This window comes from Myotis davidii, unplaced genomic scaffold, assembly GCF_000327345.1.
Source record: "Myotis davidii unplaced genomic scaffold, ASM32734v1 scaffold19, whole genome shotgun sequence".
In the NCBI taxonomy this organism is placed as follows: Eukaryota; Metazoa; Chordata; class Mammalia; order Chiroptera; family Vespertilionidae; genus Myotis; species Myotis davidii.
The window spans coordinates 521088-547471 of record NW_006289854.1 but is presented as its reverse complement, the minus strand read 5'-3'; the positions used below and the strand labels follow the sequence as shown (position 1 = coordinate 547471).

Below are 26384 nucleotides of genomic sequence, written 5' to 3'. Positions count from 1 at the left end.
AGCAGGAAGCATGGTTTTGAAAGACAAGAAACAAAGCTTTGGGGAAAAATTTCTTGAGTAGCTATAGTGCTTCAGTTTTTGAAGTCATTCTCTGAGCGTGGAATTTTAGACTAATGGGAATATACCAGACTCTGGGCCCAAAAAAGTCCTCCAGCTTTTTTGAAGTGTTTGTATGTAAGAATCTTTATGCTCTAAAATTATTGACTAAAGTTGCCTTCTGATAAAATTATTTTAGGTTTTAGTGAACGCATGTGGTATGTTTAAGATCTTTAAAACTCTAGGTTGTTAGACTGAACCATGCAAACATTTTAATGTGTTTTTAATTTAGGTCTTGCTATCACAGATGAAATTTTGCTGAGTAAGGGAGAGTGGTCCAAACTTTTTGAAGCTCCAAACTTCTTTCAAAAGTACAAGTATGTATTTTAAGGCATGTTGGACATGTTGCTCTCTTAAGTAATGGTTCATATGTGCAGTCTCTTCTTGCTAGATGAATATAGTTCTGAATTTGTCTTTAAACATCTTCTACAGAACTTGCCTGTCACAAAGTTTGCACTGTTTTTAGTTAAACCCCTTATTTTTTATCTGTCAAGGTTAAGTATGGCCCCTACAGTTTTGCTGCTTTCTGTAACCAGACTCCTACATTTGTAGAAACTTCAATTTTGTAGATACATGTTAGTCCTCACCAAACCTCAAAATCTGTATACCCTGGCAAAGGAGTGAACTGTTAAAATTTGTAGTTAATATTCTCTATTAAGACACTAAGTATTTTCAGCTATTTCTGGAAACTTACTTATCATTAAGATTCTCTATAACATAGGCAAAGCTAATAAAGTGTCATTATAGTTTAATGTTTTCAATAGTTAACAGCATACAATTGGCCTACAGATTCCCCCTAATGTTAACAAAGCCCCTTTAAATATTTCCACAAATAATTTTTTTGGAATCTAGGTTGGGGTAATAGTTTTTACTAATGGTTTTAATATAATGGTTTAACACCTTAGTACAGGTTAAAAGCCTGATTGTGTTGGTTTTGATGAAAAAATTGTAAGTTACAATAAATCTTACTTTAAAAAAAAATGGACTTGCACTTTTATTTGCCCTGAGCTGAAAACTTGCCAAAGTCCCACTTAATTTTTTTTCTTTAATTGTTGAAACTTTCCTGCCCATTTGATTTTGTGGATTGTGTTTTGTAATAATCGAAGTAAGATTGCTTTATGCTATTTCCCCAATTAAAAACAAGAATGATGACCTTCATGATGTCTCTGTGTTTTGTTTCTGTATCTTTTGCATGAAATAGCAGTGATGGAGCCAGCTCAATTGTGTTCTGGGAGCACTACCTTGCCAGTAAACAGTTAAATAGCATAACATTGAATGTTCTTGTTTATTACTTATTCCCCATAAGTTGTGCTTTTCCATTTGGCAGATAATTTTTGTTTGTTTTTTATTTGAATCAGTGTTTAGGGAGCACTTTTGAACATTGAAACTAATGAACATATATTCTGATACTTTAAAAACTACATAATAGAGTACGTAATTACTTGTGTGGAGAGTAATAAATTGGTTTTATAGACAAGTAGCAACATCTCTTAATGCCTGAGAATCAAAGATGAAGCTAGATTCATTCTTTTTCCTATCTCATTCCCTCATAGGATGAGAGGTGGGTAGAATGAAGTTCTTGAAAGTACTTCAGTGTCTTTCTTTACTTTAGGAAAGATTACTGTTGAAATTGAACAAAGCTTGATAGTGTTATCCATTTGAATAAATTTGTATTATTAGAACTTGGAAAGTTTTTTTTTTAAGTTTGCTTAATCTTTTCCTTTTAAAACTTTTAGGCTTGTCTTTCAATCTGTGCCAAATAGCGTCTGTTAGCTCTTCAGTCTACTGAAAAGATTATAGATTCCCATCTACTGAATTCTCTTGAAACAATCATTGTAGGTTATCACAAATGACTAAACTTAATTAGACATGAGGATATAGCAACAAATAGGAAATTATGTCAGGAAAAATAAAATTTCAGCTGTGAGTTCTTGGAAAACAGATTTGAGGTTATGACAACGATTCTCTCTATACCAAATTGAATTTCTTCAAAAAATTTTCTCAAATTTCTAGTAAATAAATACTTTGATTAGACTTCAGAGGGGGCCTGAGATTTGAGGGTTTTTTGTTTTTTTTGTTTTTTTTTTTAAAGAGGAAGGGAGAGAGAATCATCGATGTGAGCCATATCAGTCGGTTGCCTCCAGGGCACACCCTGAGTGGGGACTGAACTTGCAATCTAGACATGTGCCCTGATCAGAAATGGAACCTTCCAGTGGATGGGACAATACTCCAACCAAATGAGCCATACAGGCCAGCCTTGACTTTGTCTTTTAAAATAGATGAAATACTCTAAAGATTGGCTGTACAACTGAATTGAAATTCTTAGTTTTCCCTTGAATTAAAATTGCTTAAACCTTATTTGAAGTATATCATGCAAGTATTTGTTACATCTTAAGATTTTAAATCGTGTAAAATACCTGCTTGCCATTCTTGGGAGAGAAGTATGGAGGAAATTTTGTCTGCCTTCTGAAGACAAATCATTTTCCAGAAGAGATTAGTGGTCCTTTTGAAGGGAATAACATTGTGTTGTGAAATCTTAAATAATCTTAAGAAAATTATTTTTTTCCTTAAGGGATACTCAAAACTTAAGTAGCAATAAAATAAGTTATTATTGGCATAGTAACTGTGAATAACTTATTTTAGGTATTTGATTTCACTAGGAAACAAGGAAGAGAAGATACAGGAAAAAAGCCAGAATGTTGTTTAAGGTGTAAGATTAATAATTTATAATTTCAACAAGTACATATGTATAAAATACTTTAGCCTTAAAATGTCTTAAAAACTAAAAATAGTGAACTATAAGTCTTGGTCCAGAGTTACTTAAAGATGGAATAGCATGGATTTTTTCAAGGAATTAAATTTTCACTCATATGAGCTATGATCTACCCAGGTAAAATGTTAATATATGAAATAGGAAACCTACTTACAAGATACTTTTTAGGGGGTAAATAGTTATTAAGTAATAATAGCAACTAAATTAAATGTTCTTAGGAGTTTTTAAATAGGGTTTAATTCATTTGGAGCACAATTTTATACTTAAATTTATTATTGGGAATAGATAAATTTTAAATTTGGGGAAATGTTAATTGCTGTTACATTAATACTTGAAAGTGTCTCTGAGGGCAATCTGAGTGCCTGAAGCCTGACAGAATGAAATAGGGGATTACATTATATTTTTTTGAACAGCAACAAAATAGTCTAAATTTAGTACTACTTGGTCTTTATGCTCTGATAGGGATTTGAGGAACTGAACACCAATTCCGGTTTTTAAGACTTACACTGAGTTGGGATTCTGCTCTTAGTTTCTTCCATGGGCGAGTCTTTGTTTTACAACTAAGTTCCTGATGGCAAGTTATTTATATTAAACTAAATTATTGTATTTTGTATCTACCACTTTAAATTTGCTTAAATGTGGCTGAGTAAAGGACATTTAACCTCAGCATAAATATTTATCAGTTATTCAACACTCTCCGCTGTGTTGAAATAAATGCATTTGTATTTAAACAATGTACAGAGTAGATACCCTCCCCACAACTCATCAAGAACCAGTCGAACTCTAAACTTCAAACATTAACCTTTGAATTGCCAACAAAATATGTTTAAATGATTTGTATATTTGCCTTAGTAAATAGAGAACATTGTACATTTTAGATTTTGTTGAAGACTCAGATGGTCATTAAGAATATCCATTTTAATAGTGTGGTAAAGTGATTTAGAGATGGCGTGTTTTGTCCCTAAGCCAGGTGAACCCAGACAATTTTGCTTTTTTTGAGTTTTTATGTATGCTTGCTTTTTATACTTTGTTGTCTCTTGTTATAAGTTGTTATACTTTGTCAGAGAGCTATCTGCTTTTCCCTGTTTTTGTTTTTTAAATCTGCCCATCTTCAATTTCTTAGGGAACTGGAAATCAGGTTACTAATCTTGTTAGGATTTATTTGATTTAATAAAATTTAGGGCTCCTGAGAGTAGGGTTCTGTGTGCATAAAATGCATGAGCTTTTGAAAGTGCTTCCATGTGACTGACTTATTTGGGCATCTGTGCTTGTTCTATATACAGTTGACCCTTGAGAAATGCAGGGGTTAGGGGCACTAAAACCCCATGCAGTTGAAGCCTTTGTGTAACTTTTGACTCCCCAAAGCCTTACCTACTAATATTGTGCTGTTGACTAGAAACGCTATTGTTAACATAAATAATTGAGAGATAATTTGTATGTTATCTAAGTATTGCATCCTTTGTCCTTAAAATAAAGTAAGCTAGAGAAAAAATGTTATTAAAGTCATAAGGAAAATGCATTTACAGTATTTATTGAAAAAAAAAATCGCATATGCGTGGACCTGCGCAGTTCATACAAACCTGTGTGGTTCAAGGGTCAGCTGTATTGGTTTGCTCCCAACAATGCTGAGCAGGTTAAAATGGGAAAGGAAATAGTAGTCTGTATGGATTTAGACTGCATATTCACATATCTAGCTATATGTTTTCGTATGTATATACATCACCTCTGTTTCCATTAATTGATAAGTATTTGAGCTTAACTCATTTGAACTTCTCAAGCCCTCCTCAGGTGTTACTCATTGTACAAATCTAGGTCTGAGTTCCACAGCTATGAAAAATTAGAACTATTTTTTTTCCAAATAATTTGTGAGCATAAATAATCAAATAGTCTGTTTTAAGGGAGTTTGGTTAAAATAAATGCTTAAACTTGCCAAATCTTCCGTATCCTTGCCTCTATGTTCTTGGGATGGGTGGCTAATTTGAACTAGGGCTGGTGGTGGTTTCTTTTCTGGGTCTCAGGCATACATTTGCTTCTGGACAGAAATCTTAATCTGTAAAATGCGAAAGATAACAAAAGGGCCAGCCTTTTGAATGAATAAAGTAATTTAAACCTTATAATGTTAGTTTGCTCTTTGAGGTGAAGTGAGGAGTTTGGCTTGCAGCACCTGTAAAACAATTCTGTAGGAGAGTGTATAGGACTGAACTTTCTACTCTTATCAAATGGAATTGTATGAGTTATGCTTCAGTTATAGTTTGTTTTAAAAAGTACTTAAAATAGTTATTTGGTCTTGATGGTATTTTCTAAAAACTTGCTTTTTCTCTAATTTTTTAAAAAATCCTCATTCAAGGATACTTTTCCATTGATTTTTAGAGAGAGGGAAAGACAGAGAGAAACATTGATGTGTTTTTCTCACATCAGTTGGTTGCCTTCTGCATGTGCCCTGACCAGGGTCTGGGCTGGGGAGGAGCCTGCAACTGAGGTACATGCCCTTGATGGGAACTGAATCTGGGACCCTTCAGTCTGCAGGCCAACGCTCTATCCACTGAACCAAACTGGCTAGGGTGCTTTTTCCTCTTAATTTCAATGGAATTGGAATCTGCATAGAAATCAAATTTCCTCAATCCTCTCACCTTAGTGATGTCTGTTTCTTTGTTACAGAAACGTATGCTGTTACTTGAAAAAGTCATGAGGCCTAACTTCAGTATTAATTAACTTGGCTTTGTTTTTGCTACCTTTTATTTGAATTAAGAAGCATGATGTGTTTGATACTGCTTTTTGAAGATACTGATGTAATGTGCAATTTTAGTGATCCTGTTCTTGTGGCTACAACCTTGCTTGGTGCTTTATTTCCATTAAAATAATTTTGTTCTAATGCACTGTATTTTAGTGAGCAGCTTTTTATAGGTAAAGTGCTCCACTGTAGTCATTGAACCAAATTATCAGTTAGTGTTTATTCAGCATTCTTGAATTAAGCTGCTTTTTGGGTAATTATTTATAAAATAATAATGTTACAGAAGTATTAAACTTGCCAGTGGTTATAGCAACTTGGAAATTTAGCTTTTATTATTTTATGTACATTTTGAGATTGCAATTTCCCCCTTGCTAAGTTGATGCTGATACATAACTCATGAAGCTTATTATCTTATGGTGTTAATATCCAGCACAAAGCACTTAAATAAAATAAATAGCATGTTGTCTTTATCTTCAAAGGCATTATATTGTACTTCTAGCAAGTGCACCAACAGAAAAACAACGCCTAGAATGGTAAGTACAGGATTTGACTTTACAGAAAAAATAAACTTCAAAATGAATCAGATAGCCACAGAACGCAGTAGGAGAGGGGATGAAGTTCTTAAACCATCCAGTTTGGTTTTAGTCATAAATGGCGCTTTGCTACTTATAATGGAAGTATAGGAATATGGGGTTTCATATACAACTTTTGTTTGCTTTAGATGCATGTATCATTTCCTAACCGTTTATTTTAAAGTATGTTAAAAAAAAGTGCTTTAATTTAGCTTACTATTTTTTCTTTAAATATTTGTGAGGATATGTTTTGAAATCTTCCTAGTTTGAAATGTGGTTTGATTATCTTCTCCCCTGTTTTCTCTTCAGCATTTTTGGGTAGAGCATAAGGCTTTGTTTTATCTGTGGGGGTCCAGACAGTTGAACTGCCCCCTGTGTGTTTAAGTATGGTCTTCAAAATACTGCTTTAATAAACATTTGGTTTTGTGTATTTTGCTTTATTTTTTAAATTGACAGTTTTTATTAATACTAAGTGACATTTGTTTAGGGTGGGCTTGGTGGAATCGAAAATCCGAATCTTGGTTGGAAGTTTGGAGAAGAATGAATTTATTACACTGGCTCATGTGAATCCCCAGTCATTTCCGGCACCCAAAGAAAATCCTGACAAGTAAGCAGTCTTCTATTTTAATTTCCTCTTCCCATTTTAAATTTTTACTTAGAGAAGCATTTATAGGCAATTTTTAATAACTGGAGTCACTTTTATTTATTGATTATATGTAGCTCAAAACCAATTTGAGATTTACAGTTTAGGTTTTTCTGCTCTGACCTGAAGGGAAACCATTGAGAAGATAGGATAAAAGGAAGCTAACTTCATATTTTAAGGGTCTTTCATTGGTTAATTTCTGGTTTGATGAGATTCTATATGTATTTTGTTGCATTTTGGAGAGTGAAGTGAGTTTTCATAAAAAGCTTTTAAAAAAGGGATTAAAGACTGAAAATACAAATAAGTGGATCATTTAAGGTTGTGCTTGTAATAGAATAGCTGTTATTCTGATTGCTTGTATAGATTATTTTCTTTTGCAGTCATGTAAAAGAGTATGATTTGAGCTTTGTACACATTTTTTTTATTGCTGCAGTCTTTCTTATTGATTTTTTACAGAGAGGAAGAGAGAGGGATAGAGAGTTAGAAACATCGATGCGAGCGAAACATCGATCAGCTGCCTCCTGCACACTCCCTACTGGGGATGTGCCCACAACCAAGTTATATGCCCTTGACCGGAATCGATCCTGGGACCCTTGAGTCCACAGGCTGACACTCTATCCACTGAGCCAAACCGGTTAGGGCTGTTGCTGCAGTCTTAATTATTGAAAGACTGCATGCTCCATTCAGTAGATATGTCATTAAATGTTCAAAGGTATGAAGTACTCTTGTTCCAGTTACTATGTGTAGTCAGTCAATTTCTGTTCATGTGGCCTTTTCAATTAAGTTTTAGTTAAATTTTTATTTCAAGGATATCTTTTGTTTCATGTTTTTCTACAATATGTTAATTTCATTCCTTTGTTGGTTTGAACATAATTTTTTTTTGTTTACAATGTCTCTGGTACTGTAGGATCATCATTAAGAAAATTGGCTGTCAGTACATAGATAATACAAGTATTTTTGTCCTGGTGCTCAGATGGTGTATATGTTAATAGAAAAGTAGAGGACTGGTTTCAGGGGAGGACTTTGAGTTTTAATGGAGTTTGGGCTGAGAACTTCACTGAATTTGCTTATCCACTTATATTTCAAGTCTTTCCATATACCTCAGGTTGTCAGTCACTCTGATAACTGTTTTTATGAAAGCTTGGTAAACTATGTTCATACTCTTCTTACTTTTCAGGGAAGAATTTCGCACGATGTGGGTGATTGGATTAGTGTTTAAAAAAACGGAAAACTCTGAAAATCTCAGTGTTGATCTCACCTATGATATTCAGTCCTTCACAGATACAGGTATAGCTCTATTTGGACAATCAAAACGTACTTGCATATTTGAATTTGTCTTCATATTTCATAGTGATATTTGTAATAAATATTAAAATTTCCTGGGGCTAGCGAACACTAATCATAAAAATAATCTTAATTTTTTGGATTAATTATTAGTTTCTGTTTTCTAATATATAAATGATTGTTTTTTCTATTATGTTAGACCTAAAGTTAAGTCAAACCATTTTAAATTTGATTTGTTCACAACTACTTATTAGAAGCCACCTGAATATTTGATTGTCTAGAAGACCGAGTCTGTGCCTGACTGCCTTAATGATCTTGCACCGTAGGAATTTCTGAAGCGAAACTTTTGATAACCTTGAGGAAATTTATTCTCTATGTCAAATATAGACTTAAGTTGTTTATTCATGGGTGAGGGAGAGGGTGATGAGAGCTGCATTTCAGATTGACCTGTACCCTGAGATATAATACAGTATATAGGTTAAAGTCCAAAAGGGAGATAGAGTGGACAGAGCTAAGACTGTATAAATGCACAGCTTTTCAAGAGAGTGGTGAGTATGTATAGAGACGATGATGAATGACGTCTTTTTTAGGGACTAATTTTTCTTTTCAAACAACCTCCCCACCCCCATTTAAAAAACTCCAGTGTGTATCGTTTTCACTGTCCTCAATAAAGAGTCCCCCCAAGGACATTCAGATTTAACATCAAACTTTTTTTTACATCCTTAGAGAAGGAGAGAAAACAATTTTTCTAATTGTAAAGGAGAAATGTAAAGGAAAAGTAAAGGGAAAAGAATATGTATTTCAGTATGCAAATGCCTAGGTACCGTGACTAGAAGATACACTGTACTCAGCTGATGACACCTATGTGTAGAGTCACTAGCAGTGTGACATCTGTGAATTCCTACTGACCCAGGTGTCACCTGTTGTGATTCAGAGACCAGCAGCATTGCAATTGGTGACACAATAAAAGTTAACGTTTTAAATTGAACAAAAGGTGATCTCTTGATATATGTGGTAGTTGCATTCCTGGAAAATTCAGATTAAAAATCTTTTTTTCTTGGTAAAATTGAGTTGAGTTCTTGCTTCAAATAAGTATGTTTTTTATCTTTAGGAATGTAAGTAGGACATGGTCCAATTCTTTATTGTGAGGAACTCTCCACATTGAAGCATATTTAGTGTCCATATCAAGTAATAACCCTTAATTATTGTGACAACAAAAGCACTCATACAGGCTTTTAGGATATGATTTGGAGGGTGCTGATGACTCTGTCTGCTGAGCACCACAGACGTCTGTTTTTTCAAAGTAAAAATTCTGATGTCACCTTAAACCGTTGGTGAACTAACAACTCATGTAGAGATAATTGAATAAGAAAATTTGTATCTCAGTTGAGCTCTTTATCAAAGATTGTATTAATGAACTTATCAATTATTTGAAGCAAGAACTCAACTCAATTTTACCAAGAAAAAAAGATTTTTAATCTGAATTTTCCAGGAATGCAACTACCACATATATCAAGAGATCACCTTTTGCCCAATTTAAAACGTTAACTTTTATTGTGTCACCAATTGCAATGCTGCTGGTCTCTGAATCACAACAGGTGACACCTGGATCAGTAGGAATTCACAGATGTCACACTGCTAGTGACTCTACACATAGGTGTCATCAGCTGAGTACAGTGTATCTTCTAGTCACTGTACCTAGGCATTTGCATACTGAAATACATATTTTCAAAATTTTCAAGGCACTTTCAGGTATTTTTGGGTAGCAAATATTTAGTTGTCCTATATCTTGAAAATTTTAATAGAATACTTTCTGAGGTTTTTAAAAAAATAAGTATTTTATTGATTTTTTTTTTTTTATAGAGAGGAAGGGAGAGGGATAGAGAGCTAGAAACATCGATGAGAGAGAAACATCTATCAGCTGCCTCCTGCACAACCCCTACTGGGGATGTGCCTGCAACCAAGGTACATGCCCTTGACCAGAATCGAACCTGGGACCCTTCAGTCCACAGGCCGACGCTCTATCCACTGAGCCAAACCGGTTAGGGCAAGATTTCTTTTTAATAAAACAAATTTAACTTGTTCAAAACCCAAAATTTTACCTCCACTCTCTTCCAACTTCTCCAAATGTTTTTTATCTCAAGTTTTAACAACTGTTTTCTTGTAGTTGTTCAAGCTGAAAATCTTGGAGTCCTCCTCTCTTGTTTTTCTCAGATAGTAAGTCCTTACTTAATGTCATGGATAGATTCTTGGAAATTGTGACTTTCAGCAAAACGATATGTATAACAAAACCAGTTTTACCATAGGTTAATTGATATAAACATGAGTTAAGTTCCTACTGCATAGTTCTGGTTTCAGAATCATCACCAAATTTCTAAATAAAGATCCCAAACACTAATAGTGTTGAACATTGACATAAATGTGAGCTGTACATAACATTTAAGGAAGATTAATAAGAGCAAGATAATTATTTCCACTTATTCCAATTCAAGGTGACTAGTGGCTGGAGCCTCTCCTGGTAGCTCAGGGTACAAAGTGGGACCCACCTGGACAGGACACCCTTCTAGTGCAGGGCACACTCACACTCACTGAGACTGGGACAATTAGACACCCCAGTTCACTTAACTGTACAGCCCTGGGATATGTGGGGAAACCGGAGTTCCCGGGGGAGACATGAGGAGAAGGTGCAAACTCCACACAGACAGCGATCCTGGCCAGGAATCAGTCCCCCTGCCCTCCCCTTTCCAATCGTATAATGAAATGACGTTATTTGAGGAACTGCTGTGTTTGATATAAATCCATTAAAAAAATTTTTTTGCCTCTGCTTTCAGAATACATTGCGATTTCTGCTAATTGGTATTTCTGCTGCTGTCAGCCTAGTCTAGGTCACACTTACCACTGTGGTTGGATTACTGCTGTTGCTATCAGATCCTTGTGCTGCCCTTGCCCACCTTCAGCTCTTTCAGTCAACATCCAAATCATGCCTCACCTGTTCAAAACCTGTAATGGCTATCCACGCCATTTGGAATAAAAGTCCAAGTCTTTACTGTGGTTTACAAGCCTTTACCTGATCCGACCTCTCCTTATGTCTGACCTCATTTTTTATTATAAGTTCAGAATTCTTTATCCATCTGTCTTGGGGCCAGAAAGTAATAAAGTTAGTATCATTCCAGGAACATTTCTAGCTGAAGAATTTCTACAGGGAACTGTTTGATAGTCACAGTAAGCCCTGGTGGAGATCAAACAGCCACAAACAGGTCAGGTCAGGGTTCGTTGCCAGACGAGTTTTGGCGCCAATCTTATGAAAAACTTCTGTGTTGGGTGGGAGATTTTGGGATTTTAGAATTAGATAAAGGATTACTGATCTCTACTTTTCCTCCTTCCCTGTGGCCTTTTTGTTGTTCCTCGAACATTCCAGGTATGCTCTCCACTCAGGACATTTTGTCCTTGATGTTTGCTCTTCCTGGAATGCTATTCCACCAGGTACTGTCAGATCACTTCCTCACTCTCATTTAAGTCTTCACTCCATGTAATCCTAGTTTCCAGGCTGAGCTTCTTTTCTTCCTGCTCAGCTTTTTCCATAGCACCTACCACCACCTGATGCGAAAGAGTTGACTTTTGAGCAACACAGGTTTGCATTGAGCCGGTCCACTGACACGATAAGATCACTTGCCACCACACAGTTCAAACCCATGTTCAAGAGTCCACTCCGTGGTTGGGAATCCACGTGTGGAGGGCCAGCTAGAGTTCTCTTTGTATTTTTGACTTCCTGGGAGGTCACTGCACCTAACCTCTGCGTTCAAAGGATAACTATGTTTTAATTAATTTTTTTTCCTGTTTATTACATTTTTCCTACTGGAATGTAGACTCTGAAATTATTTTAGCCTCTTATTCCCTGCTATGCCCTGTGTCTAGAGCAGTGTGATACGTATATCCATTCCATAATTATTTGTTGTTGGACTCAGGGAACGAATTTTTCCATTTTTGGAACCCTCTGAAACTAAATTATTTGGATTTCTTTATTTTTAGCATATTATTTTTGTTTCTGTGACCTCTGTTATTTGAGTTATTTCTGTAATAGAAAATGTTACTCCTTGTCTTAAAATTTGATCTTGCAGATTCTTGAAAAGGTATTTTTAGGTATATTTAAATACGTTTGACTTGTTTTGCTGAATTTGTTACATACTTAAATTAGAATTTAAAATTTTACTGGTAACATTAAAGGGTATGGGCTTAAGAACCTCTTTTTCTCCAATTCCGCTGTTTCTTAAAGAGTGACTCTTTAAAGTTACCACTTTAAGAGTTTTTACACTGGAAGAATTCATATACTTTGTGTTTTGTTTATTTTTTTTTCATTTTGTAAACCTTCTGGTAGAAGGGACTTAGTTTGCTCAGGCAGTGAATTGTCAGAGTAGAGATAGGTTTTCACCTGATGATTTTATACATATGAAGTATTAACGTATAAAGGATGATCCCTGCTTAGAATAGCCTCTCCTGGATGAGTTGAACAGCGTTATTAAAATGTTTTTTTTTATTTTTTGTAACAATTTTCTAATTGTGTAGTTTATAGGCAAGCAATAAACAGCAAGATGTTTGAGGTGGACATGAAAATTGCTGCAATGCATGTAAAAAGAAAGCAACTCCATGAACTACTACCTAATCATGTGCTTCAAAAAAAGAAAAAGGTAAATTTAAAAAGCACTTTAAAAAGTATTATTAATGTAATAGTTTATGTGTCCAGGTTATCAGAACTTCAAAACTGTAGGCTCAGTGAATAAGTTATATTTGAAATAGTCACAGTGTTTAAAAAATTTGTTAAGTGGATCAGTTGCATTATATGAAATCTTTTTCCTAACCAGGTTTCTTGCACACACTTGCTTCAGACTTTAGATAGATTAGTGGAGATGCTTTGTATCCTTATTTTATAAATACTTAGATTCCCTTCAAAACCTTTTCTTGGCCATTTAATATTCCACATAAGTATCTAACTTCCTTTTTTTATTTTTAAATATATTTTATTGATTTTTTACAGAGAGGAAGGGAGAAGGGATAGAGAGCTAGAAACATCGATGAGAGAGAAACATCGATCAGCTGCCTCCTGCACACTCCCCACTGGGGATGTGCCCGCAACCAAGGTACATGCCCTTGACTGGAATCGAACCTGGGACCCTTGAGTCCGCAGGCTGATGCTCCATCCACAAGCCAAACCGGTTAGGGCAACTTCCTTTTCTTTAAAAAGTAAACTAATTCAGTTAGGTATTCTGTAGCTCAAGTAAACTAGAGGAGTTTTTCAATGAAAATGGCTGTATTTTGCTAAGAATTATACATGTATTTATTTTATTTAACTTTTTAAAGTTATTGAAGATAAAGATCACTAACAGAGGTAAGCCAGAGTTAATGTTTTATATTATGCTGTTATCAGTGCTTCCTGTTGAGTAACTTTGCTTTTTTATTATTTGGACTTACTATAGAGGACTTATTGGGATTTTAGTTCAGAGATATTTGCTTACTTGGTTTCAAAAATAAATGACTTATTCCTATAATGAAATACTTAAACATACCCGTGAAAATAAATGAACTACAGCTACATAGTATGTTGAGTTAAAAAGGCACAGATGAGTATGTACCATTTGGTACATTCATGTGAAGTTTACAAGTCTAAAAATGTAAAACCATATGTGATTTTTTAAAAAATAATATTTTTACTGATTTCAGGGAGGAAGGGAGAGGGAGAGAGAGAAACATCAGTGATGAGAGACAATCATTGATTGGCTGCCTCCTGCATGCCCCTTACTGGGGATCGAGCCTGCAACCTGAGCATGTGCCCTTGACTGGAATCAAACCTGGGACCCTTGAGTCCATAGGCCGACGCTCAGTCCACTGAGCCAAACCACCTAGGTCAAAACCATATATGATTTAAAAGAGAATATGAAATTAAAAGTATATGTTAGTGAACAATAACCACTGAATTCACCATAAAGGATGGCTAACTGGGGTTGGGAAAAGAGGAATAAAGTGTTTGTTTATGTACATAGTGGTTTCTCTAGCTCTAAATTAAAAATTAGAGCATACACGCACACACGTATGGGATGTGAGTGTTTGTCAACAATGCAAATTATTTCTATTAAAATGTTTTTGTAGATAAGTGAACACTGAGGCTGAGAGTATTCTGGAAAAAAAAAAGCTGAAGTAAATTTGACATTATAGTAGCATTAATTGCCAAAATGGAAATCATAAGTCACTTTAGAAATCAACTTTCATTCATAGAACCACTTACAGTTTTCTTTTGTTGTTCCTATATTCAGTTACTGTCTTTGAGTGCTTTGCTTTTTAAGAAGCGGGGCCAACATTAGGATTTACATGTGGATATAAGGTTTAGTTTTCAGAAAATTAGTCGTTTCCATAGGATAATTTACACTGTTGAATTACCATGTTGAAATCCTACGTTGCCTTAGAGCATTAAGGAATCCTTTGCTTTGGAGAGGCTCATTTATTTACAAATATTTAGGAATGGCACTTACGGACATTTTTTGAAATTATACAATAAAGTTTATTGTAGAATAATTTAAAAATCTGTTAACAATTACTTCTAATCCCGATAGCTAGAGATAGTCATTGTTAACATCGTGTTATTATTAGTAGACTTTTCTAATACATTTATGTATGTATATTTAAGCTCTCAGATTTAAGATCCATGCCGTTTCATGTACTTTTTAATTTGCAATGTGTTTTGTATTCAGTGTGTATGTTTAATGTACCATTCCTTTCTCCTTATTTCTCCCACGGAAGAGCTATAGTTGAAGGCTTCTTAGAAGTTAGGAGTATGTGTCTCTCAAATCTATGCCTTTTATAGTCAGCATGACACTTCTGATTTTCATAAATTTTGATTTGTACTTTTTAGTAGAAATTATATGTCCAGTAAAAGACATTCATGTTTCATAGATCTGGATAAAATACACATGTATTTGATTGAATATCTTATTGATTGCAGCATTCAACAGAAGGTGTCAGATTGACACCTCTGAATGAGAACAGCCTCGACTTGTCTATGGACAGTGATAACAGCATGTCTGTGCCTTCACCTACTAGTGCTATGAAGACCAGTCCATTGAACAGTTCTGGCAGCTCTCAGGGGTAAGAAAAGGGAATGGGAGTGTAGTGGCTATTTGTAAACGTATTTGATTGTTGTTAAAGTCATCTATTTGGAATATCAATTTTATTCCATCTTAAAGTATTTTTTAAATGGCCATTTAACTCTTAGTTTTGCAGAAAGTAATTTGTCCTACCGTGTCACACTTGTGTCCCATATGTCTTGATACAAATATGACTCTGCTATAGCCTCTTCAGTTTCCTGTACTGAGTCACCTGCTGCCTCCACTGAGCAGTGTGGTGTGCCAAAGAGAACAGACAAGAGGGACAACATTGCTTGGCTGTCCTCGAGCTGCTTTGCCTTTGTTGTGGGGGAACACATCTATGAAATACTAGGGACCTTCCAAAGCAGGGGAAGATCTGCGTGGGCTGGTTTATGTTAGGGAAAACTCTTTGGAAGGATTAAGTGACTCTTTAAAAACGTTTTAAGCAGCTAAATGTTTTTTATTATGAAATAAATATATGGCTGTGGTAACAAAAATTAGAAACAAAAGATCATATTTATATTTAACTTCTATAAGTGTATCCTGCAGACTTTTAAAAATATATATTTATTGATTTCGGAGAGGGAGAGAAACTTCAGTGATGAGAGATAATTATTGATTGGCTGTCTCCTGCATGCCCCCTACTGGGTATCGAGCAGCAATATGGGCATGTGCCTTGAGCAGGAATTGAACCTGCAGCGTCCTGTTGCAGGTTAGGACGCTCAACCAAATGAGCCACACCAGCCAGGGCAGATAACATTTTTTAAGAACCGTTCTAATATGGTAGTCACTAGTTGTGTGGCACTTTACATGTAATTAATATTAAATAAACTTAAATGTTCCATTTCTCACTGCCCTTATTTCATCTATATAGTGACTACCATATGGGATAGCGTAGATAAAGGACATTGTTATAGAAAGTTCTATGGGACAGCACTGCTTTAGAAGGTTTGTGTGTTTTTGATTGTTGGTTATATCTTATTATATGAAATCAGTTAAGGTATATGTCTGAGAAGTAAATCTGAACAATCCTTCAGAAAGTAATTTCATAAAATTTTATGCTTCTTGGTTTACTTGTCAATGTTTTTAAACAGCAGAAACAGTCCTGCTCCAGCTGTGACAGCAGCATCTGTGACCAACGTCCAGGCCGCCGAAGTTCCTGCGCCACAAGTGGATTCCAGTGAAAGCTCAGGGGGCAAGGGAATTGGTTTGACAGGTTTGAGAGGACTTTACATTATATGAAGTTTCAGCCTTTGCTCTTTGTTTTTGTTGTTAATCCTCACCCTAGGATATTTTTTCCTTTGAATTTTAAAGAGAGTGGAGAGGAGGGCGAGAGGGAAACATCGATGTGAGAGAGACACATTGGTTTGTTGCCTCCCACCTCGGATCATACCTGCAGCCCAGGTAGCTGCCCTTGATGAGGAATTGGACCCACGACCCTTTGGTACACAGCCTGGCCTGGCCCTCCAACCACTGACCCACACTGGACTCAGCCTTCGTTTTGAAAGATGGCTTTATTTGTTAATTAAGTAGTTTGAATTCAGTTTTTTAATGCCATTTTAATATTTGCATGTAAAGTTATCAATGATATCAAATCTAGAGAAATAAAGCTTTATTTGTACCTTAATGTTGATGATTTAATTTTTATGTATTAATGTTTACTCATTACTTAGGTACATCGAGCGAGAGCATTCCTCAAACTGCCACACAGCCAGCCATTTCATCACCACCAAAGCCTGCGGTCTCCAGAGTGGTTTCTGCAACACGCCTGGTCAACCCACCACCACGACCTTCAGGAAATGCAGCAACAAAAATACCTAATCCCACGGGAGGGGTCAAGAGGAAATCCTCACCTCACAGAGAAGAAAGTCCCAAGAAAACCAAAACAGAAGAGGTACCTATATATTAGTTACCTATGAGAACACCAGCTTAACTATTTTAAAATCCAACGAAAGAAAACCTTTGTGGGCCTAAAATGAAAAGCAGGAAGGAGGAAAGCTTATAGGAAATGTTTAGGGTGTGTTGCAGTGCCACAGTTTCTCTCCCCGTTCCTGCGCTCTCAGTGGCCTCTTCCTAAAGCTGTGCCTCTCATTCCAGTTTCTGTAGCATGTCTAGTTCATAACGACTTAGCGTGGATTTAATGGCACCTTCATTTATTGCTCTCATACAGCTGGCTTTTATAGGTACCAATTAAAAAATACATATCTATATATATATCTCTATCTCTCTCTATATAAAGTATATATATATAAAGTATATATCTATCTGTCTATATATATATATATATATAAAGTATACATATATATCTTTATTGATTTCAGTGAGGAAGGGAGAGAGAGCGAGATAGAAATATCAATGATGAGAATTATTGATCTGTTGCCTCCTGCACCCCCCGCCCTGGGGATTGAGATCGAAACTCTGGCATGTGCCCTTGATTGGAATCGAACCTGGGACCCTTCAGTCCACAGGCTGACGCTCTTGAGCCCAACCTGGGCATCGAACCATGACCTTCTGGTTCATAGGTTGACTACTGAGCCACTCTGGCTGGGCATGGGTACTGATTTTTTCATAGCTTTTTTGGACATGGTTTTTGTTTCTTGATCCAAATGGAATTTTGGAGTTTTTACACTATACTTGGTAAGAATGCGAGTGGTTCTAAGGGAATTTCCTAATGGGATGCCTGGCCAAAGTTGTAAAGTCCGATTAGTTTGGGGGGCTTGAATTACTATTTTTTCTCTTAACTCTTTAGGAAATTTTCTAGAAATATGAACTTTTTATAGTGAATGGTTTATCTTGTCAAAGTCTCAGTTTTAAGAAAACCATTAAAAGTATACATTGATTTTAAGTGTGTATCTTAGTCTAGAAATAGCCTTGTTACACAGTTTCATTGATCCCTGGAGTGACTCTCGGGTTGTTTCCTGTTAGTGAGGCTTTCACCATTGCCACAGAGGTGACAGTTCAAATGTTTCATTCCCTAGGTTATTCTGAAGTTTTTTTGTTGTTCTTCTAGGAAATAGTCACTATTAATGAACTATGAATAATTTGATGAATTTTGTCACTCTTTTGATTCTGTGAATGAAAAATGGTTACAGTATATTTTAAAACATGTATTATGAAAACCCGTCTGTAATTATCTCCAAAGGCAGTGGTTTTCAACCCTGACTGTACATCAGAATTACTTTTTCAGGTTTTTGGTTTTTTCTTACCAGAATTTAGGGCCTTCTCCAAATACAGAATCAGAAACTCTCCAGGAGTTTAGGCCTGGGGATTTCCCCCCCCCCCCCCTTTTTTTTGAGATATTCATTAATGTTCCTGTGTAAAACTTAATTTTTTTAAAAAAAGAAAGAACTACCACCAAAAGGGGATTCGTTTAGTCTAGCGGCCGCCAACCTTTCGGATCTCGCGGACCACCGGTTGGCAACCGCTGCTCCAAAGGTTCCTTAAACCAGCGGTTGCCAATCTTTCAGAACTCATGGACCACCAGTGGTCTGCGGGCCACCGGTTGGCGATTGCTGGTTTAGTCTATCCCTTCCTCAGTCATCTGCTTCCCACCTCTTCCAAACGCTCTAGAAAAACATTTTGGAGGCAGGGAGTGGGTGAGGAAGCAGCTAACCTGAGTCCCTGGGAAAAGCCCCATGCTACTGGATTGTGTTGTGTCTCAGCCTAAGAATGTCCTGGTGTGGGTGTGATTCCACATTTACATTTCTTTTACCCTAGTACAGTGGTCGGCAAACTCATAGTCAGCAGAGCCGAATATCAACAGTACAACGATTGAAATTTCTTTTGAGAGCCAAATTTTTTAAAATTTAAGATATATACGTAGGTACATTGTTATTAACTTAATTAAGGTACTCCTAAGGCTTAGGAAGAGCCACACTCAAGGGGCCAAAGAGCCGCATGTGGCTCGCGAGCCGCAGTTTGCCGACCACGGCCCTAGTATATGCAAGCATAGCTCTAGACACTTATTCCATTTCCCTAATGTTAATTGGTTAATTTTTTAATGATTCTCTGTGAGCTCTAACCAAATATGTACCAGCACAATATTTGTAATTTCATTTGCTCTTACCTTTCTAGAAAACACTTACGTTTCATGTCTAGTTTAGGGAAGTAGTAGGAATGTAGAGTTTTTAAAATTTTAAACATGTACACAGGAGAATCATTTCATGTATCCATGTACCCACCATGCAGCTTCAGGTATGAGCACTTGGCCAATCCCTGCACTCTTAGTTCTTTCAGCCTTTTCCACTTCCTCCAAACATATCATTCCATTAGTTTTTTAAAAACTCTTCTATCTAAAAGATAATGATTACAAAAAGAAGTCTCTGTATATATAAAAGGCTAAGTTGACTCACGCCTGCACAATACATATAAAGCTCTTGCTGGTGCCAATTGCGCATGTTATTTTGATCTGTCATTGTCGATTGTGAATTTGGCTGACACTTCTATTATAGAGAAAGGGCTAATAGCGATATTAAAATATTTCTTCTAATTAATTTCCTTTCAATGTGCACGAATTTGTGCACCAGGTCAATAGTAACAAAATAAGTGTAACCCACTTAGAAAAAAAAATAATTCATTAATATAATCAACAATTCATTAATATTATATATCTAGTCAGTGCCCAAAGATCCCTAATTGTGTCATTAATTTGTGTGTTTTTTTAGTCTTTATTTGTCCAAATCCTATATAACAAAAGGCTAATATGCAAATAGACTGAACGGTGGAATGACTGGTTGCTATGGCGTGCACTGACCATGAGGGGGAAGACGCTCAATGCAGGAGCTGCCCCATGGTGGTCAGTGTGCTCCCACAGGGGGAGCACCGCTCATCCAGAAGCCGGGCTGATGACTGGTGAGTGCAGTGGCGGTGGTGGAAGCCTCTCCTGCCTCTGCAGCAGCGCTAAGGATGTCTGACTGCGGGGAGTGGGCCTAAGCTGGGAGTCGGACATCCCCCGAGGGCTCCCAGACTGTGAGAGGGTGCAGGCTGGGCTAGGGTTCCCCCGATCCCCAGCCCCGAGTGCACGAATGTTGTGCACTGGGCCTCTAGTCTATAAATAAGATCCCTGTTTAGCAATTGATTGATGTCTCAAGTATCCTGTAAAATATAGGTTTCTCCCATTTTTTTCTTACAAATTTTTTTTTTCTGTATAGTTTCTCAATCTGGGGTTTGCTTGTTGGCAGCTCACTTTTATTTTGACTAATACAAATGGAATTTTAAACTGTAGAAGGGATCTTAGGATCTGAGTTATAAATCTCATTTCTTAGAAGAGAAACTCAAGGTTCATTGGCTTTTTCCTTTATAAAGCTAATAAAACTCAGAGACAGGATTAAAACCCAGGCCTAAAATCATGGCGTTCAATTTGAAGATTTTTTTGAAGAAGACTGTTAAAAAATATTCTAAATATCCTAATTTTGAAGGTCTCCTAAACTGGTTTTTTTTATTCTTTGTTAATGAGTACTTGGCATTGAAATTTTAGCAAATCAGAAAGAAACACTGGTTCTGCTTAATTAATACACTAAGGTGTATGTAGATAGGAGGGTTTTAGGTATTGCCAGGTAGTTTAGCTCTGCTAAATTTGCATCATATGCTAAAGCTTTTCAAACATATATAAATGGCAGTAATGTAAAATAAAAATAGAAAAATCTGCCCCATATATATATTTTAAAACTTATGATACCATATATGTTTTTTAATATGCTATAAATATTTTAGAAACTTATGGAAAATTTCAAACATGTACAAAGTTATAATGTACAGTCATGTCTGCATCACTACAGCTAACAAATTATTGCCAGCCTTCTTTCATCTACACATCTGCTCCCTTCCCCACGTCACGAAGCAGATCCCAGGCACATCATTTCAACCATAAATATTCCTAAAAATAATGACTAATAAAAAACACAGCTATAGTATATTACATCATATATATATTTGTGTGTGTGTATAAGTACATTTACCAGTATTACCATATTGTTACATATCCAGTCAGAATTGAAATTGGTTCAGTAGGGTTTTCAATTACTGTTTGTTAAGTATGTCTGTTTGAGGAATACAAATAAGGTTTTTATTGGAATTGGTTGATATTGCAGTTAAATCTCTCCTGCTCTGTAAGTTTATCCTTGTGGTTTCTATGTCTTGTTCTAGAGCCAATTAAAATTAAATTTTAGTTCTGTCTAGTAAGTAAAGCAGTGAAATTAGTGTCAATTATTTTTCTTAAGAAAGTGATGCTTATTAACAAGTCAGTACAGGAATGGGAAAATATAGCCATTTTGGGCTTCCCCTGTTCCCTCTTTATCAAAAATGCATTGTTTTGAATAGAATTATAATACACTTAAAAATTAAGACCTGAGGAGAGAGCATTTCTTAAACCTTTTATTCAGGATTTTAATAGGTCATACTAAGGGATTTTGTGGTTAATTAACTTTGGGAAAAATAAAGGGATATTCTTTTTTTAAAAAATATATTTTATTTTATTTTTTTTTACAGAGAGATCCACTGAGCCAAACCAGTTAGGGCAGGGATATTCTTTTTAGAACCGTGTGTGTGTGTGTGTGTGTGTGTACACTTTAGGTGGTGGTGATGAATAACAGTTTTCGTCACGTTCTTTTTAATTTTGGCAGATACTACAATTTAGTATACTAATTAAACTTGTTAATATGGAAAAAATTTAAGTGAATCAGTAATTATTTTAAGGCCATTATTGATCTTACAGGTTAAATTATTTCATAACTTAAAAAATTATGTAAGTTAAAGCATTGATTGGCAAATAATCTAAAATTTTCATTTTAGAGAATAAAGCTTTTCTTTTTAAAAACAGGATGAAACAAGTGAAGATGCTAACTGTCCTGCTTTGAGTGGACATGATAAAACAGAAACGAAGGTATACTAAATTTAGCCTTGGTGTACATACACAATTCAGAGGACGGAAGATGTGATAGGAATGTGTGTAGAATATTGTGCTATAATTTGTTCTATAGGTTGTTTCCAGAAGTGTCCCTTTTTAATGGTAATTTACAATGCTAATATTAAATTCCTAATGTTTGAGGCCCTTCTAGTTGCAGTGTAATCTGTTGGGCACCTAACGGTATAGAGTGGTGAGTGAATTATTCCGTACCTTTAAAGAACTTACAATTCTTTACAATTAAGTAAAGAAAATAAAAGAGAAGCAATTAATTACATTATGAAAGTGATTGAGGATGGTGGGGTGGTGAGAGGCAAGAGAAGTTACTTTTTGACTGCAGAAGTAATATAAGGCTTCAAAAAAGGGAGCTGTAGTATTTGAGGCAGTCTCTGAAGGATACAGAGGGTTATGGGCAGGCCAACATGAGAAGGTCATCTCGCTTTTGAGGTGAGAGTATGGTATGTTTAGAAAAATAGTTTTCTTTGCAGAAGGTTCTGGCTAGAACCTAAGGTGTGGGGGGCTTGAAACAAGGTAGACAGGCTGGGAGAGATTGGTTTAGCCAAATTGTATGAGACTGGGAGCATCATTTTTTTTTCTTCCAGAAATTGAAGTATACTAAAGGCTTAATTAACTCTGTCCTTCTTATTGTAGAAAAATTGGAAATCTTCTTTCCCCCAAATTATCCAGATTCCCATGATTGATATTTTAGCAAGTATTATTTTGATGTCTTTACAGATTTGTCTGTGTATACTGCCAATGCCTTTTGCTTTTAAGTCTTTATTCACTCTGTAAACCGAGAAAAAATTTCATGTCATTTTTATAATCTAGAAAATATTAATGGCTGCATAGAATGCTATCTTAAAGCAGTTATCATTTTTTATACAGGCGGTTTCCTATTGTTAGTAATTGTTCCTGTTAAAAGAAAGTTGCCCTTTCCTACTGTAGCATTGACTATAGTTAAATGGCTGCCATTATTTATGTTTATTTCATTTGGATAAATTAATTAAAGAGGAATTACTGAGGCAAATAGTATGCTTCCTTTTAAAATTTGATACGTATTGCCAAGCTGTGCTATAGAAACACTGCACTTTTTCTATTTCTTATATCCTATTTTACCCTTTGTAATTTCAGAGGAGAAAATTGGTATTTCATTGTTCTATTATTGTATAAGTATTTTTTATAGAAATTCAAATTTGTACTTTTTTTCATTTGTGTGTATATATATGTGTGTGTGTGTTATTGTTTGTGTGCACTGCTTTTTAAGAGTTGGAGCAGTGGGATGACATGGCTCATTCACCCCATGGTTTCTGACCAACCTTAGAGCAGAACTGAGCATTGATTATTGAGAATGGGAAAGAAACCAAAAGGAAGGAGGAATGTCTTAGACACAGTTTCTACTTTTAATTAAAGGCATGGGAGCAATTTTTGTGCTTTTTAGTAATTTTATTTAATAATATTGAATGGACTTTGTTTTTCACATAGTTAAGAGCTTGAGTTTATATTTTATTAATCATTGAGCCACATTTCATAATGTGCCTGTGCATGTCTTTAATTATTGTTTGTTTAAAATGTCCAAATTGGAGCTGGTTGGGAAGTCACGAGATATTCTGACCACGCCTTAAAAGATCAAAGTAGGCAAATAGAAATCTATGTGTACGTGCAATGGGGTAATAACCTGCAGTAGGCTTAAAAGATGGTTTTGTAATGCAGTCGCATCTTTCTCTTAATCCTTTCTGTTTTCTAATATGTCTGCTCTATTAGCCACCAAACCCCGTTTTGTTCTTTTATTCTTTTCTAAGACTCTTTCGTCCCTGTCTTCTTTGTCTCACAGGAACAACTTGATACAGAGACAAGTACAACTCAATCAGAGACTGTTCAGACAGCGGCTTCTCTGTTGGCCTCTCAGGTACTAAGGGCAGAAAGCAAGGAGAGCTTTATAAATGCTGTGGAGATTAGTGTGGCATAATGAGCTAAAATGAGCGTTCACGGAAGACTGATAAAAGTATCTTTGTGAAAGTAATTCCTTGCTAGCCTATCCCTGTATTTATTGCAGTTCAGAGCCTAGGATGTGGTGGAACCTTTTTTGTGTGCTGTGCAGATGCTAACTCATCCCCTTACACATGTGATAGTGCCAATGATTTAGCTCCTCACTAGTCAGCATGCAGTGTTCATACAGTGGCTTTATTTAGAGGTCAAAGTGAAATTTAAATTATGACAGCTAAAAACCATTCTTTGTGGATTTCATTTTTACAAGGTTAATATGACCTTTTTATTTTTAAAATGTGTTTCTGCCTCCCTGTGTATTTCTGGTTTTGTTATTAATGTAATGGACCCCATAGTTCTTTAAAATAATGTTTGCATTTGACATAGAAATTCTACTTGTGACAGTCCTCCCCCAACCATTGATTTGTGAACTTCCATTTTGTTGGCAAAATGTTTTCTTGAATTCCCCCAAGTTGAATATATTTCTAAGTCCAGGTCAAACTCTGACACACAGTACATCTTTTCTTTACTAGAGGTTAAATAGGTCACCCTACAAAAGAACTGAGAGATGATGGCTACAGTGGCTGAACAATCCAGCGATGTTTGCTGCTTTGTGGTTCAGGGTTATTTTAATGTGACAATTCTAAAATGTGGTTTTGCTGGCTGTTAACCCTACGACCTATGTCACAGTCCCTAAAGATAGTCCGCATATTATGTTTGCTCGTCTGGAGTGTCTTTTATTTCAGAACCTTTATCTGATAAGATGCATTGGGGTAACTAAAACCACGTTAGCAGGTGTGGAGCTTGATGCTGATACATGGACAAACCTGTTCATCCACCTGAAACTGTCCTGCGATGTGCCGGCAGCCTTTCAGTGCCCACGTTCTTCTCGGGGAGCCGTTCATAGTTTTGTCTCATTGATTTCATCCCAGTGGTGATCAGTGCCCAGGGGTGTTTGCTTATTAGCTGTTTTTATGAGGAAGTAGAATTTTCTTTCTAGTGAAAAGATCTCACCACCCAGTTATAGGAGTGATTATGTTGATGTAAAAAGTCCATCTCTGTGTTTAGTGGTAGAGGGGAATGTTTGGGGTGGGGGTGATTATAAGATTGTGCCCGTGTTTAACAAAGAATCCTTATGGTTTGAGGATAAACTTGAAATATTTACAGATGGAATGATAGGATCTCTGGGCTTTGCTTCAGCATAACCGGGGAGCGAAGGTGGGAGTGCACTCACTGGCTTTCATTTGACAGTTGATGAAGCTGCATAATGAACGCATGGGAATTCATCATACAGTGCTCTCTATTTTTGTGTATTTTTGGAATTTTCCATAATAAAACATTTAAAAATTCATCTCTATGTTTTTGAATGTTAAAGAAGGCTTGTGATTTAATTTATTTTTAATATGAAACTTCCCTAAAGTTTAAAATAATAAAATTATTGCTCAGTTGTATAGATAATTTACAGGGTCAAAAAGTCCCAAGTTTACTGATAATTGCTGCTCCTGTGTATAAGGTGAACCTGAAGTATTCTCCCACATGGGGGTGCTGCAGTACCAGTCAGCACCACAGCCGATGATGTTACTGCCCTGGTAATGACATGCTGGGCAATTGTTAGAGGAGTGTGTTTATAAAAGCTATGTTTGAAATTACTTACATTTTCTACATATTGCTAAAATGTTCCTACAAATGTAAAAGAAGTAATTTCATAGTAATTCATATTTATTTATATTTCATTTTGAAAGTTTTCTTTAAATTTTTAATACTTATGCTAAGATCCCTCCATTTCTTAGGAATAAAGCAGTGGGAAAGTAAATCTCTGTTAAGTTACAGCGCTTTGTACAATGTTGTGTTCTTTGCTTTTGTCCTCAGAAAACATCCAGTACAGACCTTTCTGATATCCCTGCTCTCCCTGCAAATCCTATTCCTGTTATCAAGAATTCAATAAAACTGAGATTGAATCGGTAAAAACAACCTCAGGGGTCCATAAACAATATCTGCCAACTCAACCTGTTGTCTTCAAATGCTAAGAAAGGAGACTGGAGGGTACAAGACTAGACATGGCTGAACATGGATGTAGGTTTGTGTGACCTCCCTTACTGGGCTAAGCAGCACTTGATCGGAAGTCCAGGTTAGTATGTGAAGCCAGGAGCACTGTTATTATTGTGTTAGCAACAGTTGCATTAACTATTTTAAAAAATTACTGCCTTTTAAAAAAAACAAAAAACACAAAACAAACACACACCGACACACAAAAACCAAAACATCAAG

The 26384-nt window shown here is 35.8% G+C and overlaps 1 protein-coding gene across 6 annotated transcripts in view; it reads left to right on the top strand.

Moving 5' to 3' along the window:
- PAPOLA (poly(A) polymerase alpha) overlaps positions 1 to 26358 on the top strand; it is a 42850-nt gene extending 16492 nt beyond the window's left edge. For 4 of the 6 annotated variants that reach the window (XM_015563240.1, XM_015563238.1, XM_015563242.1 and 1 more), the window contains 11 exons: positions 329 to 413; positions 6080 to 6133; positions 6660 to 6779; positions 7993 to 8102; positions 12663 to 12784; positions 15091 to 15233; positions 16327 to 16448; positions 16906 to 17126; positions 22050 to 22112; positions 23965 to 24039; positions 25986 to 26358. In XM_015563240.1, the coding sequence (XP_015418726.1) occupies positions 329 to 413; positions 6080 to 6133; positions 6660 to 6779; positions 7993 to 8102; positions 12663 to 12784; positions 15091 to 15233; positions 16327 to 16448; positions 16906 to 17126; positions 22050 to 22112; positions 23965 to 24039; positions 25986 to 26081 (1211 nt within the window). In that variant the 3' untranslated portion in view covers positions 26082 to 26358. The remainder of the gene's footprint in view (positions 1 to 328; positions 414 to 6079; positions 6134 to 6659; positions 6780 to 7992; positions 8103 to 12662; positions 12785 to 15090; positions 15234 to 16326; positions 16449 to 16905; positions 17127 to 22049; positions 22113 to 23964; positions 24040 to 25985) is intronic. The other 2 variants (XM_015563239.1, XM_015563241.1) reach the window with 2 other exon arrangements.
- Positions 26359 to 26384: the final 26 nt, after the last annotated feature.